The sequence below is a fragment of the Dunckerocampus dactyliophorus genome, chromosome 16 (genome assembly GCF_027744805.1).
Source record: "Dunckerocampus dactyliophorus isolate RoL2022-P2 chromosome 16, RoL_Ddac_1.1, whole genome shotgun sequence".
NCBI lineage: Eukaryota > Metazoa > Chordata > Actinopteri > Syngnathiformes > Syngnathidae > Dunckerocampus > Dunckerocampus dactyliophorus.
The window spans coordinates 11,595,299-11,610,155 of NC_072834.1; the positions used below are offsets into that span (position 1 = coordinate 11,595,299).

At 41.4% G+C, this 14,857-nt stretch overlaps 2 protein-coding genes across 5 annotated transcripts in view; one reads left to right on the forward strand and one right to left on the reverse strand.

The window, feature by feature from the left end:
- On the reverse strand, nucleotides 1–13,672 carry slc6a7 (solute carrier family 6 member 7). Of its 2 annotated transcripts, XM_054754595.1 has the most exons (14): nucleotides 13,399–13,672; nucleotides 11,393–11,612; nucleotides 9,145–9,276; nucleotides 8,007–8,208; nucleotides 6,788–6,926; nucleotides 6,557–6,691; nucleotides 6,378–6,481; nucleotides 6,178–6,302; nucleotides 4,753–4,865; nucleotides 4,542–4,679; nucleotides 4,374–4,473; nucleotides 4,143–4,261; nucleotides 2,783–2,956; nucleotides 5–2,690 (listed from the first exon to the last, which is right to left on the reverse strand). In XM_054754595.1, exons 1-14 carry the CDS (start codon nucleotides 13,456–13,458, stop codon nucleotides 2,526–2,528), a joined length of 1,926 nt encoding a protein of 641 aa, XP_054610570.1. In that variant the 5' UTR covers nucleotides 13,459–13,672; the 3' UTR covers nucleotides 5–2,525. The 2 variants fall into 2 exon arrangements, with proteins under 2 accessions (XP_054610571.1, XP_054610570.1); XM_054754596.1 differs by lacking the exon at nucleotides 13,399–13,672 and having other exon boundaries at nucleotides 1–2,690; nucleotides 9,145–9,206; nucleotides 11,393–11,517.
- LOC129168860 (SLAIN motif-containing protein-like) overlaps nucleotides 13,633–14,857 on the forward strand; it is a 17,559-nt gene continuing 16,334 nt past the window's right edge. For all 3 annotated transcript variants that reach the window (XM_054754602.1, XM_054754603.1, XM_054754604.1), the window contains exon 1: nucleotides 13,633–14,672. In XM_054754602.1, the coding sequence (XP_054610577.1) occupies nucleotides 14,332–14,672 (341 nt within the window). In that variant the 5' untranslated portion in view covers nucleotides 13,633–14,331. The remainder of the gene's footprint in view (nucleotides 14,673–14,857) is intronic.

Sequence of the window (14,857 nt, forward strand, 5' to 3'; positions counted from 1 at the left end):
ATAACCTCAAGCTGAAACCAACTTGGGTGCTGCAGCAGGACAATGATCCAAAACACACCAGCAAGTCCGCCGCTGAATGGCTGAAGAAAAACAAAATGAAGACTTTGGAGTGGCCTAGTCAAAGTCCTGACCCGAATCATATTGAGATGCTGTGGAATGACCTTAAAAAGGCGCTTCATGCTGGAAAACCCTCCATTGTGGCTGAATTACAACAATTCTGCAAAGATGAGTGGGCCAAAATTCCTCCACAGCGCAAGAGACTCATTGCAAGTTATTGCAAACACTTGATTGCAGTTGTTGCTGCTAAGGGTGGCCCAACCAGTTATTAGGTTTAGGGGGCAATCAGTTTTTCACACGGGGACATGTAGGTTTGGAAATTTTTTCACCTTTAATAAAAACTTTCATTTGCAAAACTGCATTTTGTGTTCAGTTGTGTTGTCATTGCCTACAATTTTAATTTGTTTGATGATCTGAAACATTTAAGTGTGACAAAAATGAAAAAAAAGTAAGAATCAGGAAGGGGGCAAACGCTTTTTCACACCACTGTATGTCTTGCTGGATGCTGATTTGTGGCCACTTCCTGTAATCCGTAAGTGGGTGTGTTCTGCATCCCTCGCATTCTTAAAATACAAACAATAAAAATATAAACACAAAACTTTTCTTTTTGCTGTCATCTTTCACACGCTGAACTTTTTCTACGTGCACAAAAAGCCCCATTTCTCTCAAATGTTGACAAATCTGTCTCAATCTGTGTTAGTGAGCACTTGTCCTTTGTCGAGATAATCTACCCACCTGACAGGTGTGGCAGATCAAGATGCTGATTAGACAGCATGATTATTGCAGGGGTGTGCCTTAGGCTGGACACAATACAAGGCCACTCCAAAATATGCGCTTTTGCCACAGATGTCGCAAGTGTTGAGGGAGCGTGCAATAGGCATGCTGACTGCAGGTATGTCCACCAAAGCTGTTACCCGTGAATTTAATGTTTATTTCTCTACCGTCTCCAAAGACGTTTCAGAGAATTTGGCAGTACATCCAATTAGCTGCACATCCGCAGACCACGTGTGACCACACTAGCCCAGGACGTCCACATCCAAAATCTTCTGACAGCAGCCTCTTGAACAGGATATCGGTTTGCATAATCAAATCATTTTGGCACAAACTGCCAGAGGGAAGTTCACCTGCATGCGTGTCATCCTCATCAGAGTCTCCACCTGACTGCAGTTAGTCATTGTAACCCACTTGAATGGGCAAACGCTCACATTCGATGGTGCCTGGCACTTTGGAGAGGTGTTTTCTTCACAGATGAGTCCCGGTTTTCCCTGTACAGGGCAGATGGAATTTTGCTGATTGGCCCATGGTGGCGGTGGGGTTATGGTGTGGGCAGGCGTATGTTATGAACAACCAACGCAAGTGCATTTTATTGATGCCATTTTGAATGCACAGAAATACCGTGACGAGATCCCGAGGCCCGTTGTTGTGTTGTTATTCGTCCACGACTACACCTCATGTTGTAAGATCTGTGCACAATTCCTTGAAGCTGAAAACATCCCAGTTCTCGCATGGCCAGCATACTCAGACATGTCGCCCACTGAGCATGTTTGGGACGCTCTGGATCAGCAGCGTGTTCCAGTTCCTCTTAATATCTAGCAACTTCACACAGCCATTGAAGAGGAGTGGACCAACATTCCACAGGCCACAATCAACAACCTGATCAACTCCATGCAAAGTAGATGTGTTGCACTGCGTGGGGCAAATGGTGGTCACATCGGATACTGACTGGTTTTCAAAAACTGTAAAACTAGACATTTTCGAGCGGCCTTTTATTGAGGCCGAACTGAGGCACTCCTGTGCAATATTCATGCTGTCTAATCATCATACTGATATTTAGTTAGATTTGTGAACAATATTTGAGGAAACCGACCTTTTGTGTACACAAAAGTTTCAGATATTTTAGTTCAGCTCACGAAAGATGGGAACAAAAAGACAAATGTTGCATTTCTAGTTTTGTTGAGCGTAATAAACAATCATCAAATGATCAGCACCAACTTACAGTATAAATAGAAGCTCTAGGAGCAATAAAAGCATAAAAAGCAGCATTAAGCTGAAGTTCGTGTCTTCTACTTTTGTGCCAGTACTCTGAAAGTTTGTTGTCGTGCCACTTATTATGTACTGTAGCTAGCGGTTACACACGACTAAACGTGGTCAGCGAGTGGCAACCAACAGTGCTCTGCCATGGTGGTGTGGGTCCTTCCATCTCGTCTCATAGTCGCACAAATGAGTTCAACATGCAGTCAGGACACCCTTCCATTGCACTTAGTTGAAGTCTTGGCAAGTCCTTCCAGCATGTGCAACATGACAGTATGGCTACTTGCATCGTGTTGCTGTTATTTACAGCACCAGAAGCCTCTGCTGCTCAAGCGAAGCTCCATTCATACTGCTCGCTAATACTATTGTGCAAGGTGTGTTCAAAACTCCTCCTCAACAAAATAGAGTGTGTTTAACTCTGTGTGTTTGTCATGCCGTCATGGCCGTCTTCCCTCCTCCCACGTCATGGCGTTGAAGTCCATGTCGGTTAGAGTGACTGTGAACGGAGCCTCCACTCGCTCTGCCTCCACGTGCGCCTCCGCTCTCCCTGCGCTGTTGTTCACCCGCCAGGAGTTCAGAGGTCGAATGGATTTGTGGAAACGCTGACAAAAAGAAATACAGGCCCTTTCATAAACCTACCTGCATGGATACACCTGTTCACCAGTTGATGAGACGATACAAGAGTGACACTGACTTCTTTCAGTGATCCAGTTTCCTTGCTGATAGCGATGATGCCCCAGATGGGGATCTGCAGGCAGCAGGCAGACGCCATGCACACGCCCAGCGCTTTGCCCCAGCGAGGATACACATAGGAGCCGTAGTGGAGGGATGTGTTGTACATCTCAATGAAGATGTAGGTCAGGATGAACTTCAGCCACAAGAGGGAATCAAACAAAAGAGAGCAGAGTAAAGTTTCCATCCATCCATGTAAAATGTGACCAACACAGCTAAAGAAGGATGGGCAGCAGTGCAACTACAATGTGGAATAAACATTCATTCATTCATTCATTCTATTTTCTGTACCGCTTGTCCTCATTACACACATTTTCACCCCTAAATATGCTTGTACGCTTCGCTGCTCTCAGGTATACATTTTGTTGAATTTCGTTGGTTTCAGTTTCGAATTCAGTCTCTGCACATAGCATAACATGCATCTCCAAAATGTCCAAAGTGCGGCCTGGGGGCCATTTGTGGTCTGTGGCTAATTTTTTTCTTGAACTGCTTTACATTGTAGAAATAACAAAAAAAAAAAAACAGCAAAATGGGTAAAATAGAGCAAAAGGCATAATGTAACAAGAAAAATATGTGTCACGTTTAATTTAAACTTTTTTTTACAAAATAAAAAACATAAATGTGCTGCCGGCTCCAACATACACGTAACCTTAGTGAGGACAAGCTGTACAGGAAATGGATGGAAGGTTAAATGGGCAATTTAAGCATGCATGTTTTTAGGATGTGGGAGGAAGCCAGAGCGCCAGGAGAAAAGCCACGCATGCACGGCGAGGGAACATGCAAACTCCACACAGAGATGTTCAACCTCTGACCGTGATGCCGACAGCGTAACCACAAGGCCACCATGCAGCTGCAATAAGATCCCTAACCCGAACCCTCTAAAGAAATGGTGACATAAATTTAGTTTAAATCTGTCAACAATTTAAAAAAGGGAAAAATGACTGTTTTAGCACCCCACATCCTTAAAATGTTCTGTATGCTTAAATTTACATTATTTTTTTGCATTTGAGAATTTTATCTAGTGGAGAATTGCCTGCCAGCAGTTTTTTATGTTTGATTTTTAAAGTCAGTAAAGCGAAAATGAACTGAACGGTGACCTTAAAACCAAACAGTGATTGTGGCACTCCTAGTAAGTACACAAGCTTAAGTTTTAATATAAAGCTTTTTTACATTTGCATGACAGTTAAGAATATGAGCATAATTAGCCTTCTGACTGTCACACTCACACGGGTGAGTGTTGCCCAGCGTTAGCTGCCATTTAGCATCCCTATAGTACTGAACATAGTGTCAACCAGTGTTAACATGTTTAGATGTTCACTCACCAAAAGTAGAAACGGAGTAAAGACTACCCAGCATGCTTTGAAGTACAACAAGGCTTTACTGCACCAGGGAGGGCAATGGCAGATCATGTCAAGGATATCCTGGCAAAACTGGTTGACTCCTGATAAATGATTATTACATGATATCATAGTCATATCATAGTCATAGTCATGATATCATACTATTACACAGAATAAGATGTGATCTAACACGTAATGAATGGGATGGCGTACCATAGAAGAAGGAGATGCCAATGCACATAAAGAGGGTGATGATGATGAGGCCGAAACTAGTGCTGAAGGAGTCGATGAGAGTGAACCAGTAAATGCCCCCCTATGAAGACAAGGCAATGGTCAGGATGGAGGATGGAAATGGAGGGTGCATGGCGAAATAAAACTTACATCAGTGACCAGCAGGAGGCCCATCAGGTAGAAGCAAAAGCAAAGCATGCCCAGAAACAAGGACTTGTGCTTGGTGTTGCTTCGCAGTTGTGGAAACTCATCCAGCACGGCAGTTGTGATGCCCTCTATGTTGCCAAACTGGTGCGGTACAGCACAAAAAGGATCATACAGTGTGCATGACACCCCATAACTTGTGTGTTTGTGGTCTTACAAGTGTGTCAACGCCCAGCATGAAAAGCATCAAGAAGAAGAGAATGGACCAGAACACTGAACCCGGGAGCAGTGCTAGGGCCTCAGGGTAAGCGACAAAGGCTAATCCCGGACCTGAAGCAAAGAGACAAACATTTGTTAGCTGAGTGAGTAAACATTCATTACAAGTAGATTATAGAAAGTCTGTTTTATTAACTGAATGGATGAACATTTATTTAAGTAGGTTATAGAAACACATAAAGATAAAGTGCATTCACATAATCGGCAGCCAGATATGGTCACAGAATGAGGCAAGTGGGTCAAAGATAGGATATACGGTACTCTGCTGGGAGTGCATGTGCTATTTTGTACAAAAAAAAGGTGCTGGTGAGAGTCCTACCACGTCAGCTAAGACACAATTCTCAGCTGTTGTCATCAAACACATACCACAGAAGAATGTGAGGGATAAGATACTGTATCTTGGGCTACCGTGGCGCCGATGGTCTGAGGAACACAACTACAAAAGGCGGAGGGAGCTATCGATCAGGGCTGACACTCTCCTTCTGGTCAGGAGACTGCTGGAGGACAGACATTAGCCGCGGAGCTCCGGAAAGATTGCTATGCTATTCTGTCTGACATATTTTCAATAAACCTTGTAAACATTATCAATTGGAGTGTGAGTGTCTTATTCCTTCTCATAATTGAAGATTAACGAACACGTAAGGGGAGGTGACATTTATTTAACAGAGTTGTCCATAAGACCTCTATTAGGTTGCAGACAATTTAATCTCCAACAGTTTCTGAATAATGAAAAAAAAAAAAGATTCCAGGCACGCCAATGAGCGATGCAACCAGAATACGCAATGTGCACGCTGAATCCTACATGAGCTTTGCCAGAGGCTGTAAACATGCTCAATTTGTCTCATTAAAAGCCAATCCCTGAAAATGCAAATGTGAGTTGATATGGCTCTCATTTGATTACCGCATTGTGCGTATTGGATTTTTCACACTTAAATTTGGTGCAGTAAAATATAACAAGAAAATATTGGTTAATGAAGCCATTTTTTAATAAATGTCACAAAAGTTGTACCACTGAATGTCTAACAGCCATTCTTTTTCATTGACCTCTGATAGTATCATTATGTGGTTGTTGGTATAAACTATAATAATCTAATGCAGGGGCGAATGTGTAAAAATAAAAGAGTAAACACTTCGGATTTCATTATTAATCCCTTCCAAAAGGTCAGACAAAAAACAAAATATCCAAAAACCCACGCAATTATTCTCATTAGAAACAAAGTAAAGCCAATTAATCTGCTCCAGAAACCCCAAAATATTAAACACAAAACCCATTTTATAGAGAGGAATCCAGCCAAGGTTCCACCGTACTCTGTTTAAAGTACAGCTTGCTCTGTGAGGGCAATTATCAATCCAATGCAATACCGACCTGAATCTGCCACGTTCTCAACTGGCACCCCTTTCCTCCACGCCATGTGGCCCAGGACTGAGAATATAGCAAATCCTGCAAAGAAGCTGGAGCAGCAGTTTCCTATGGTGATAATGATTGTATCCCTGTAATCAAGAAAAGCAAGATTAAAAAATGAAAGCCCTTCTTTGCCTGCATTCTGCACTAGAGAGTGGACTAACCTGATGACATTGTTGTCAAACTTATTATAGGAAGCCATGGAAAGCAGCCCTCCAACCCCTATACCCAATGAGTAGAAGATCTGTGAGGCTGCATCATTCCAGACCTGATGGGAATATAAATAAGATAGAGTTATTTTGAAAGGCGGTAAAAAGCAACATTCCATTTGTAGGTGAAGTACCTGTGCACTGGATAATCGCCCCCAGTCTGGTGTGAGGTAGAAAGCAATGCCCTGAAGAGAGCCCTCGAGTGTGGCACCCCTGATGATCAGAACAATCAGCACAAAGTATGGGAAAGTAGCGGTGACATATACCACCTGAAAGCGCACAGAGCACAGGCAGCCATGAGCAGGACTGAAGCCAAGTGTGAGGTTACATCATTGTGTTGGCTGAAAGCTGTGTAACTGAACAACCTTGCCGGAGCTGTGAATGCCCTTTAGTGTACACAGGAAGATGATGATCCAAGCAGCCAGGAGGCACAGGGCAAGGGGCCATCGGACTGGGCCTGGGTCATGAAGTCCCTCGCTGTTCACCACACCCAGCACACGCTCGCTAGGGGAAAAACATGAAGACAAAGAAATAGGTTAGTGTCTATCATGCCTTCCCCATCCGCATTGTTCAAAGACAACAATAATAAACTTCCCATTGAAATAATATACAGTAGTTGAGGAGAGTAAATCTGTATAGTAGTACAGTCGTCCCTCGTCTATCGCGGTTAATTGGTTCCAGACCAGACCGTGATAAGTGAATTTCCATAAAGTAGGATTCAATCTTAATAAACGGAATATTTTCATAGTTAGAGCATAGAAAACCCGTTTATGACTTTCTAAATACGGGTTTTAACATCATTAGAGCCCTCTAGACATGAAACAACACCCCAATAGTCACTTTTACACTCCTATTATTCTTTGTTTACATCACATTGCGCAGGCTACGGGATCACTGCAGTGTGAAAGGTACTGTAATGTAACATCATGTCATATGTATGAGACATTAAAATCTCGATATATAAGGTATATTATAACCATTGGATGTAAAGTTGTTAATATTTCTGGGTAAGAGGGTCCATAGCTTGGTGAAAATATCAGTCACAAATCAATTAACATATACTTGCCGTAATGTACAGTTTGTGCGTTGTTTAGTGTTAATCAACTTGACTCACCTGAGCAGCAGTAAGTTAATTAAGCTGTTAATTTAACTCAACTCAAGCAATGACAAGTGAGGTCTGCCAAAGACGTTCTGTTTGTGGTTTGTTTCATGTAAGCAGGATCATGCAAAAACAACTTCATTGATTTCCATGTGACCGTGTGGAGTAGTGAATAGATCAAATCATTTCAGTGTGAACTGAGGTAAATGTTCACCGAGGGTTTGTGTTCCTTTTCCTATTAGTCACACAGACACTCTTCAAACTAAGTTTGTTCATATACCGAGTTTTTCTTCTGTTCTCTTTTGTCTCCAGCTTGAGCACTTTGAGTTTGTTTGCTCTGAATCAATACCTCTTTAAGTCAAAGTGCATGAATAATTATACATCATTGAAAAGCAAACTGACAATGACGGATGGATGGTTGTAGTGTGTTTGAGTTTGAGGTGTTTTTCAGACTTCAGGGAAGTCTGCTGAATGACTCCACTTACTTCCAGAAGATCTCTGTGGGGCTGAGGAGTTCTGCACTAGAGCTATTGCTCTTATCACAGACAGCAGCGTTGGCGATGGCGTCACATGACCAAGGCAGTGGGCTCTGGAAAGAGCTGCCCAGGTAATAAAAAGTCCATGCTATAATGACATTGTAATATAGAGACACCAGCACGGCTATACAGAGCATCCCAATGCCGATACCTGCAACATGGAGAAGAGCCTTTAAGTAATTAAAAAAATTTAAAAAATAAATAAATAAATAAAATAAAATAGGAACATTCATGTATGGTACTTGTTTTTTTTTTTTTTTAAAACTGGGGTAACCAAATTCCATTCCAAGAACACATCCATCCATCCATCTTCTACGCCGCTTATCCTCACTGGTCGCGGATATGCTGGAGTCTATCCCAGCTGACTTTGGGCGAGAGGCGGGCTACACCCTGAATTGGTCGCCAGCCAGTCACAGGGCACATATAGAAAAACAATCATTCACACTCACATAACTATGTTTTTTTGTTTTATTGTAATAATATAATAATATGTAATAAATGTAAAAATAAATAAATGAATAAAATAAAATTATTCTAATAATTATAATTATTTTATTGTAATAATTTATTGTAATGAAAATAAAAATTACCATGACTGTATTAGTTTTAGTGTGTGCAGACAAGCTTATTGGACATGTTTACTCATGCATTTTCCCCACAACAGATTTCTTTTTTGACTGGACTGTACAAATTAGGTTGCATTTAAAAAAATGATCATTTTTTTCACATCACAAAATGCTATTTTAAAAGGGGAATGTTCAAGTTCTATATTTGCTGTGAAATAGAATATTGAGATACAGTATAGAGTTTATCACAGCGTGCCATATGATGTGAAACAGTACCATTAAACTATTCTCTGTATGAACTAGTAAGCACTATAAAAAAATATAAACTACCGTAACACTTAATAACACTTAACTACAATACATTAAATTAACATGACAGTTTCTGTCCAGGAAGAGGATGGTTGATAATATTAAAAGACCACATACCGGCAATGGCATACATACTGTATTTCTCTCATAGACTTGCTCTGGAAAAGTGCCAGTGAATCTAATAGAATCCTGATAGAAGAGGTGGTCATCACCTTTAAGAAGAGGGCAGCATTTCCACACGGTGATGGGTCCGGCTGCTCCGTACTGGCCAAGACTGAGCTCCATGAGGAAGAGCGGAACACCCGTAACGAAGAGCATGAGGAAGTAAGGGATAAGAAAAACACCTGAAAGAGGACAAGGAAGTGAGGGTGGAGAAGGTACGAAGCTGGGGAAGTACAAGCAGGTGGCCCCAGCCAAACTATTACGGTAGGTATGTACAATCAAATGAGAAGAGCTGTAGCAAAAATGACACCTTGACAGAGATAATTGTGCTCATGGACATTATTTCTAGGGATGTCCGATAATACTGGCCAATACTGGCAGAAAATTAGATACCCGTTCATATCGGTAGGCCTGTCACGGTAACAAATTTTGCTGGATGATAACGGTCGACAAATTATTGGCGATAATCGATATTATTGACAATATTTTTGAGAAGATTTTTATATGACAGTACATTGTATCAAAAGCAATAAAGTTTAATTTTTCAAGAGCATTTAACATTGTAATTGGAATTTCAAGAGCACTTAAATAAATGAAACAAACATAATAAATTCAACAAACAAAAAAAAGACAAAAAAACCTAAAAAAAAAATAAAATGGAGTCCCTTTTAGCAAAAATTTGCACTTAAATAAAATCATAATAATAACCCAAAACAATAAAAAAATAGACCCTGTCTCTGTTAAGTGGCATGTGCATGTCCCAGGCAATTCGTCTGTCAAACATTTCCCGAAATGTTGGCTTTTCAACCGTATTAAAAGGCTGCGTTTCTTTTGCAATGTGGCGAGCGACATTGTCTGTGAGTGCACACCATTTTTTTTTTTCCATTCGATTAATCAACTTATTGATTATCGTGGCAGGCCTACATATCTGTATCAGTCTTTACTTGCTAGCTCAGTATATCTTCGGTGTAGAATTATTTCGAAGTTTGGACTTTAGATTGTAAATAAGCAATTTGCAATAACAGTAAAGCGCTGGTAATGCGAAAAGAAAGTAAGGCATCTTCCTTTAATACTTCTAATTTAATATGTTTCCTTCATGCTGTCTTATGTGTGACATGCTGAATGAGCCCAGTTTATAATTTCACTAATTGTATTAGTTCAGCGTTTCATACGTTGCACTTTCCTTTGTTCTTCTGTGTTATACGTTTGTGTCACATAGAAATGTGTCCCGGTAGTTTTCTAAATTGTATTGTTTATGGATTCTTATTTGTGAATTTATAAAGACTAACATAATGTGGGAGAACTTGTTATTTTAGTTGACTATTGCTTTTGTTGACACAAAGTGTTTAAAATAAAAATGGCACTTTTTCTATAACTTGTATTGCATATTGCGGTATTTCCCTTATTTTGCATCAACAGTGCTTATTTGTGAAATGCATCCAGTGGCATCAAAGTAAACGAATGAAGTGCTGGACAGTATTAATACAGTATATTGAATACTGGTAAGAAAGCATCCATCCATCCATCTTCTTCCGCTTATCCGAGGTCAGCAGCCTAAGCAGGGAAGCCCAGACTTCCCTCTCCCCAGCTACTTCGTCCAGCTCCTCCCGGCGGATCCCCGAAGCATTCCCAGGCCAGTTGAGAGACATAGTCTCTCCAATGTATCCTGGGACTTCCCCGAGGCCTCCTACCGGTTGGACGTGCCCTGAACACCTCCCCTGGGAGGCGTCTGGGGGGCATCTTGACCAGATGCCCAAGCCACCTCATCTCCCAAGCCACACCAGTAAGAAAGCATCTCTTGTTATTTCAATTCACAATGTTCGAACAATGTTTCAAATGTTATTATCGTGGGAAGCCCACAGTCCCTTCACAGCTCAAGTGTGATGCTGAGCTGACATCCTGGTATCATAAAAGTTATTATCTCTCAAAAATAAGCATATCTTACAAGGCCAAATTCTGACACCCTACTCTTGAATTGGATATCATTAGATTGTGAAAGGGTACCTATGTTTACTCAAGTTGCAACTTGTTATTTCCCAGGTGAAGTTGTCTAAGCAATCTGACACTTCCCTGGAGTGTAATCAAAGAAAACACTGTCCTCCTTTGAATTAGTGGATTCTTTGTGTTCAATCACCCCATCAGGAAGCATGACTGAGCTGATTGTAAGCCAACATGATTATGAGTAGAGAGTACACCCAGAGTAAAGAGTGCCTCATGCTCAAAAGGGTGTAACAAATGTTCAAAGACATACAGTACACATACAGGCATGTGAGGCCTGCAAACGTGCTGATCTCTTACCTCCTCCGTTGCGATAGCAAAGGTAAGGGAACCGCCATACGTTCCCTAATCCCACACAGAATCCCATACAAGAAAGCAGGAACTCGTATTTCCCTCCCCATTGCCCCCTCGGGACGTTCTCATTTGGAATGCGCACCGGACTCTGGACTTGGGATTCACGCTCGACCTGGGATACAGCTGTGTGGCCATTTTGGGCATGTCCATTCAAATGTATGGAATTCTACAAGCCAAGACATAAAAGTTAGAGACAAAAATGCATAAAAGCATACATTACATAGACAAGAGTAGACACATTTGTGGGAACACTTTTTCTGTTCCCAGTGCAAAGCAAGGCATGCTTAGGTGAGTTTGGAGCGAAAAGAACACAGAAAAACGTCGTACCAAAAGTGTGGAAGCTGTTGAAATTGCAAAGGGACCAACTAACTTTTCATGTATTTTCATTTCATGAAGGCGCATTCAACACGTAAAAACTTTCCTTCTTCCCCCTTCGCTGTCAAAGTTAATAGGAACTCCAAGGGAGGAAGTTTTGGTAAAGATAACAGCAGTAGTTAGGTGCAATGCTATCAGTGGAATCTTATCCCTGAAGTTAAGCCCAGCAAATCGATCAATTCCAAGGCTGTCTTTTGCTTTTTTGTGGGGGCTCTTTGTGATGAAGCACACCTGTGATGGCAAAATGTGTTACAGTACAGTGTTGCACCCATCTTTACAATGCTCAGTACAACACTGTCATATTTTTTTAGATTTATGACAGATATAAGTGTCCGGAGACTACATCATCATCCCCCGACATACTCTGAATTAAACCAACATAGTCTCGTTCTTTTCTGCTCGGTTTGTGTTGTGAAAATGATGGATTGTGCTTTTCCGGTTCCACCAAAATCATTTTGTAGTTCTTGGCTGCAACAAATTCTGATTCATTTGCCAAATTTCTCTTGTCTAATTAACTATGAGTAATTACATACATTTACGAGGAGCCTCATTTTGCGGTAATCAACTTGCATATTGCGTCAGTGTTGAGTGTTAAGGGCGATTGCATCCAAAGTGGACCGGTTTGCTCTGTAGGCAAGCTGGTGGGGGTCGAAGAAGTGTGTGATGTGGTGAGAGACAAGTCGCTTCATTTTTCACTTCCTGAGGCCTATTGGTCTGTAAGCACTGAGGCATTTTGTTTCTGGAAATGGGGATGATGGTGGAGGCCTTTAGACAATAAATTAACGTTATCACTGGGCAAGAGGTAGAGCGGGACGGGGGGATCGGCAGCTTGAATCCCGTTTAGTCAGATAGAGGTGGGCGATGCTACAAATTTTGGTATGGATCGTTTGATCACATACCAAGTAAATACACGGCCAGTATCATCAACACAGATACCAGTACCGATACTTTTAACTTGAACATTTTTCCAAATTATTGACTTATTTTGTGATTTCTACCTTTAATTTGTTGAATATGATTTTTTTTTTTAAAGATTTGTATCAACACATTTATGGACCATTTTAACAATATTTAATACAATATAAGCCAATGTAATAATATCAACAAAATAATGACTTATTCACCCATTCTCTTTCATTGGATACAATTGTTTGAGCAAAATAAAGTCGATGGTGCAAAATAAGTCAACAAATGCAAAAGTTACTATTTGCTCTTTTTGAAACCCTTTTGGCTGTTAGCCCCCAAAGCCCTTATGTGTCCAAGACTTATTCCTTGAGTTTGTAAATAATAGAAAAATACATATCAATTGTATATGTGAACAACACATCAAAAAAGTTGTGAAAATAAACAAGGAAGACAATTCAATCTCCTCACGCTAGTATCGGTCTACCCTGGTATAGATGATATCGGTATTTGGATCGAGCGCTAAACAGACGTGGACGGACAGGTTTGACAACTTAGTCCCAACTTTTGTTTCGCTGTGTGAGCGTGATAGCCGGCGAACGCACTCGGAATATACTCACATACTTACTGTTATTTTAAAATTTAAAATACATCGAGTTAAACATCAACTCTACCTGGTTGATGCTAGCCGAAGCGGGTCTCCCGAGCTCGCCTCTGCCTCCGTCGTCGTTCATTTCCAATTCCACCCCTCACATCACAGGTGGAACTTCCCTCTTTGACTAATGGTTCCGCATACTACACATTTACTGCGGAAGCTCTTCTCTGGGGCACACTGTGGCGCCTGTGTCGTTCATGTTAAAATGATGCTTGGTCGTTAGCTTTTAAGTGACTTTACAAGTGGGCCGAAACAAGATGAAGAAACAGGCCAGTGGGGGTGAGGCGAATGAGCAAGCAGGGCGCAGGTGCAGCAGAGAAACACCTCCCCCTTTTGTGTAGTATAACATCAGTGGGCGTGGTTAGTAGTCCTATGTGGCTGGCTCTTGTTACAGTATTTGGGATACCTGCTGACGTATAACCACACCTTATCAACACTCGAGGTTGCTACTTTAAAGGGTTGTAATGCATTGCAGTGATATACACTTTTTGGGGGGTTTGATTCAAACCCATCCATCCATTTTTTTTATACCACTTGTCCGCATTAGGATCATGGGTGAGCTGGAACCTATCCCAGGTGACTTTGAGTTAGAGGGTACACCCTGGACTGGTCGCCAATCACAGGGCATATTGAGCAGTAATTATATTAATAACAGTAGTAGTACTTTGGTTCTGGTCTGTGCCTTCCCTGGGAAGTACTCACTCAATCAGTCAAGCAAGAAAACAACATTTCACCAAACTTTTTCCATGAATGTTGCGTGGTTAACTTGCTCTTTTTTTTATTTTAGCAGCAACTTAACAACACTTTAATCCACGTAATCTCATGATGCTTCTCTAAATCCATCCAGTCTGTTGAGGCTCTATAATTAACAGCCCTGCTTTAGAAATCTGGGTCACCAGATTGAAGCCAGATTGTAGAAGCATCGTGTATTACGCTTTTCAAACTGGAAGAAATGGAAGTCCAAGGCCCGGTGACGTGTGATTGGAGTATGGATTTTTACAAGGACTTGAGATCAAACCATCCTGTTCTCAGGATGCCGGTGAATTCTGATCCACGTCCCGGCATGTGGGGTGAACCAACAGGAGTTAAGCGTTGCGGTTCTCACTCATTTGCCAGAGATGCAAGGATGAGACTTGACTATTTAAAGTTTGGATCTCATCCCCAAGCACCCTGCTGTGGCAAAGATGGAACAATGCATAGTGCAGAGAGTGAAAAAGACCAGGGACTACACACTGTTTTGGACTTAGTGGAGCTTCTTGAATTAAAGGAGGATGTGGAGAATGAAGAGACATGGTAGGTACCGGTACATGGAAACTTGCCATTGTGTTACCAGGACACACCAGCTAATGCATGCCTGTTCAAATATGCACTTGCTGCATGGCTTTAAGACCATGCCAGAAAAAAAAAAAATCACGTGTGGCGGGCCTTAGTCGTGCGCTGTGTTTTTACTAATACAACGACTGATCCGTCACACACAG